Source organism: Papaver somniferum, chromosome 4 (genome assembly GCF_003573695.1).
Source record: "Papaver somniferum cultivar HN1 chromosome 4, ASM357369v1, whole genome shotgun sequence".
Lineage (NCBI taxonomy): Eukaryota > Viridiplantae > Streptophyta > Magnoliopsida > Ranunculales > Papaveraceae > Papaver > Papaver somniferum.
This window is the reverse complement of record NC_039361.1, coordinates 48,980,031-48,983,371: the sequence shown is the minus strand read 5'-3', so window position 1 is coordinate 48,983,371 and position 3,341 is coordinate 48,980,031. Positions and strand designations below refer to the sequence as shown.

At 41.8% G+C, this 3,341-nt stretch overlaps 1 protein-coding gene across 1 annotated transcript; it reads left to right on the top strand.

Annotated features, from left to right (window-relative positions):
• Positions 1 to 2,145: 2,145 nt before the first annotated feature.
• On the top strand, positions 2,146 to 3,070 carry LOC113273850 (dynein light chain, cytoplasmic-like). Its single transcript, XM_026523440.1, has 2 exons — positions 2,146 to 2,486; positions 2,606 to 3,070. The coding sequence occupies exons 1-2, from the start codon at positions 2,238 to 2,240 to the stop codon at positions 2,759 to 2,761; spliced, it is 405 nt and encodes a 134-aa protein (XP_026379225.1). The 5' UTR covers positions 2,146 to 2,237; the 3' UTR covers positions 2,762 to 3,070.
• The last annotated feature ends 271 nt before the right edge of the window (positions 3,071 to 3,341 follow it).

Sequence of the window (3,341 nt, the reverse complement as noted above, 5' to 3'; positions counted from 1 at the left end):
CCAAGAGTTTCTTCGAAACTTCACATAAGACTAGGGGCAAGTATGCATACTGCAGACGCAGTTTGTATTCTTTTGCTCAGTTCCTTCAGCCACAGTGTAAATCCATACATCCCACGGCTAAGTACATCTGATGCATCAGCCAACCTGTCCAAACAAAGGACCCACGACAGAGACACACACCGCCAGACTTGTATCAGAAAAGAAAGCCAAATAAAACCAAGAAGAGCGACCAAACATCAGGATTTCATAGCACGATAATCATGGCGGGATTCACGGCATGATTAGGGACGTGGGAAGTCGAACGATTTTCTTCCCCTCGTGTCAAGCACACGAGTGAAAGAAGGGGCATAAATGTAGGTGTAAATAATCCACAGGGCTAGGTGGCAAGATTCTAAGCTAAGTTGCACCAAGAAACAAAGGAGAAGAAGCGCCGAATAACTCGAGCATGCACGAAGAAAGAGAAATCACGTGGGCCGAGTGTGACAACCACCTAGCTGTCGGATGTGACAAGTCTCCAATCATCTGACAAGACTGACATAAGATCAGAAGGTACTCGGTCAAGCAAAGGAAGCGAGTCAAAACAAAGGGACGAGAAAGGAGAGGGAGACATCGGACCAAATAACATCAAGGGATCGGCCTCGGGTATAACGCCATCAGGAACCTGAACCACATCGACCCACCAACAAGTCGGAAGAGCATCAAGGTAGGCCCGAGGAGGAACAACAAGATAGATACACCATGACTTACATTGTAACTTCGTTGTATCCCAGTCTTAGCCTACGAATATAAGGGCTTAAAGAGAGTAAAAGACAGGTCGTAAGTGAGAGAAAGTTCACACTTAGAGAGAAAAAAAGTCATTATTGTGAGAGATCATCACTTGTAACCAAACTTGAAATGATATTAACCATTACTTTCACCCTATGGACGTAGGTAATCATTACTTTCACTTTGATTTAGTTTAGTAATTCCATCCTTGGATGTAGTGTGCGATTTTATGCTACTACAAACTCAATAAGAGTACTTGAACTAGTTGAGGAACCAGAGCACCAGATCAAGAGTACTCAATGTCGGCTTATTAAAAATCATGAAATTGGTGAATCTTAGTTTCAAAAGAAAAATAGTGATGGTCCATGAGAAATGTGGTTACTGTGAGAGTTGAAACAACTTTGACTCGTCTGCAAGGAAACTATCAAAATTGTGTTGCTCATGCAACTTCTCACTCTACTAGGGCCGACCCATCCAAATCACTCGGAGAGTCACAATTGTCACCGGTCTCTTGGTGAAAAATGTGGTCCTAGTTCTACCAGAAATGTGTGCCTCTTCAAAAGTTCAAAACCAAAGTCTTTTTTTTATAGTACTTAGAGCGTCCACAGTGGGAGAGTAAATCCAAATATTTGGTCTTTTGAACAGACGTAGTGGAACGTACTATCGATCAAATTTTGATCAACGACTAAAACCCAGAGTATATTTGGTCTGGGACCAAGACTAAACCCAAATATAGTCGAGCGTTGGTATACTTCACGCCCCACCACCAGGCGGATATATAGTGCACGTCCCACATCAGGCGGACGTATATTCCACGCCCCACATCAGGCGTTGGTATAGTCTACGCTCCACATGGGGCGTACGCAAAGTCTACGCCCCATTTTTTTTATTATTATTTTGTATGGAGCGGGCATTAAACCCCGCCCCATTCTTTGTTTTCAAAACCATTTTAGTGGGGCGGGCTTTATACCTCCGCCCCACTTCTTTCATTTTTTTTTTTTGTTCTTTTAGGATCTACCCAATCAGGCGTTGGTATAGTCTACGCCCCACACCAGGCGAACGTATAATGTACGTCTGACCAAATTTAGTCTTTCCACCGTAGCGTCACACACCATACTAAACCCAAAATTTGATCTTTTTTTCCCTCTTTGATCTTTGGTTATACTCGCACCACCGCAGTTGCTCTTAGCTAAGGAAATTGTACGAACCAGATGGAATCTTGTAACAACTTTTGTCTCGAAGTAAGCAAGAATATTGCCTACGACTCTTCCTCCCTACCAACTACTAAGTCGGTCAAACAGCCTCAAACTTCAAGGATTTCTGCTACCCACTCTTTAATATCTAGCAAACGAAGAAAAATCATCAGAGGATGATGAAATAGCTATAAAAGAGAAAGCAGTGAGCAATTCTCTTCATCTCCTAATCAACAAGAATTGGCATCATCATCTTCAATAACAGCATCACTAGCTTAGATGGATAGAACTGCTTCTGATACTACTACTGCAGCAAAGGAAGCGAAGATAAAAAGGACGTTGTCATCGGAGGTGATGAAGTTGGCAACACTGGCTGTTGAACTGAATATAACAGTCAGATCAGCCAATATGCATGTAGCGATGCAAGAGAAAGCCTTTATCTTCACCAGAAAACTTCTAACTGTCAACAAATCCAATACGAAGAACACCAAGCCAACACCCACCCAGATAGCTCTTGCAATCAAGAAGGTAAGAGTATGTCCAACTCATAAGTCATAAGCATGAGTCGCTCATATAATTTGGTGATAACAATCATTGGATAGAGTTGTTTGATTCTCATATGTATAACGTACTTCTTTGATTTGTAGGAGTTCGATGCATCTTATGGTCCAGCATGGCACTGCATAGTGGGGAAGAGTTTCGGATCATTTGTGACTCATTCACCAGGTGGATTCTTGTATTTCTCTATCGACAACCTCTATCTTCTTCTCTTCAAAACAGAGGTCCAACCAGTCATGCAGTGATAATCTCCAGTACTCCAGTAAACTGCTCAGAACAGAATAGCTGTGTTGCTTAACAAGTACGTTGCGTGGGGTTAGTGTTGTAGACTTGTACTTCTCTCTGCCTCTGGATGATTTATCAACAAGTACACTCCCACAAGCAGACAAGTGAGGAAATCATGAAATGAAGCTAAATTTTTGAATGTAGTTTATAAATTTCTGAAAGTGTTAGTGAGGTTTAACTGTGTATGCACCTCATAAACAATAGGAGGTCTAACATATAGATACACACAGGAGTTAAATGACAGAATCTATATACATGATTACGATCTACTTCCAGCTTCCAAATCATCCAAGGTAGAAACATTTGGTTCAACCAAACCTATATGTGCGTGGTTAGGGCTTTTACCTGGTTGTTGTTGTCCTGCCTGCCCCATCAACTGCACATTAATGCCATTCTCACCATTCGTTTGCTGTGCAATATTTCTTTCTTCCAACATACTGAAATATGCCCAAGGCCCCCAACCTGCACCATAAAATGAGTCCTTTAGTTAAGTACAAAAGCGTCAGGAAAGCATTACACATCACGGACAGAATCAACATT